This window comes from Colobus angolensis, unplaced genomic scaffold (genome assembly GCF_000951035.1).
Source record: "Colobus angolensis palliatus isolate OR3802 unplaced genomic scaffold, Cang.pa_1.0 Scaffold83, whole genome shotgun sequence".
NCBI classification, from domain to species: Eukaryota; Metazoa; Chordata; class Mammalia; order Primates; family Cercopithecidae; genus Colobus; species Colobus angolensis.
The window spans coordinates 645,752-646,130 of NW_012122154.1; the positions used below are offsets into that span (position 1 = coordinate 645,752).

The following is a 379-nucleotide window of genomic DNA, read 5'->3' on the forward strand; positions in this document are numbered from 1 at the left end:
GGAAGGACCCGCGACCACCCAGCCGCAATGCGGTGCGGGGCCGCCCTGCAGGCTCTGGACTCCTGGGCCCAACCCCACCTGCCTCCAAGCCCAGCACTCACAGTAGCCCCAGCCCTCGGCTTCTGAGACCGCGGCGAGCAGGATGCAGAAGAGCCGGAGACGCATCATGCAGGGCTGACGGTCCCGGCAGCCGCCTCCCTGTGAACGGCTCTGGCTATGGCTCGAGTTCTGGCTTGGGCTCCAAGCTGTCCTCCTGGGGTTTGCAGCAGACGGCTGTCTCCTCCTTACCGACCCCTCCCTCCCTCTTTCCTTTCGCCCCCAAGCGCTCTCTCTCTCTTCTCTCTCTTCTCTCTCTCTCTCTCTCTCTCTCTCTCTCTCT

At 64.6% G+C, this 379-nt stretch overlaps 1 protein-coding gene across 1 annotated transcript in view; it reads right to left on the bottom strand.

The window, feature by feature from the left end:
• The window catches only part of CNTNAP1 (contactin associated protein 1), a 22,363-nt gene extending 22,025 nt beyond the window's left edge, over window positions 1-338 (bottom strand). The window contains exon 1 of the mRNA XM_011929690.1: window positions 102-338. Within this exon, the coding sequence (XP_011785080.1) occupies window positions 102-168 (67 nt within the window). The 5' untranslated portion in view covers window positions 169-338. The remainder of the gene's footprint in view (window positions 1-101) is intronic.
• Between the last annotated feature and the right edge of the window lie 41 nt (window positions 339-379).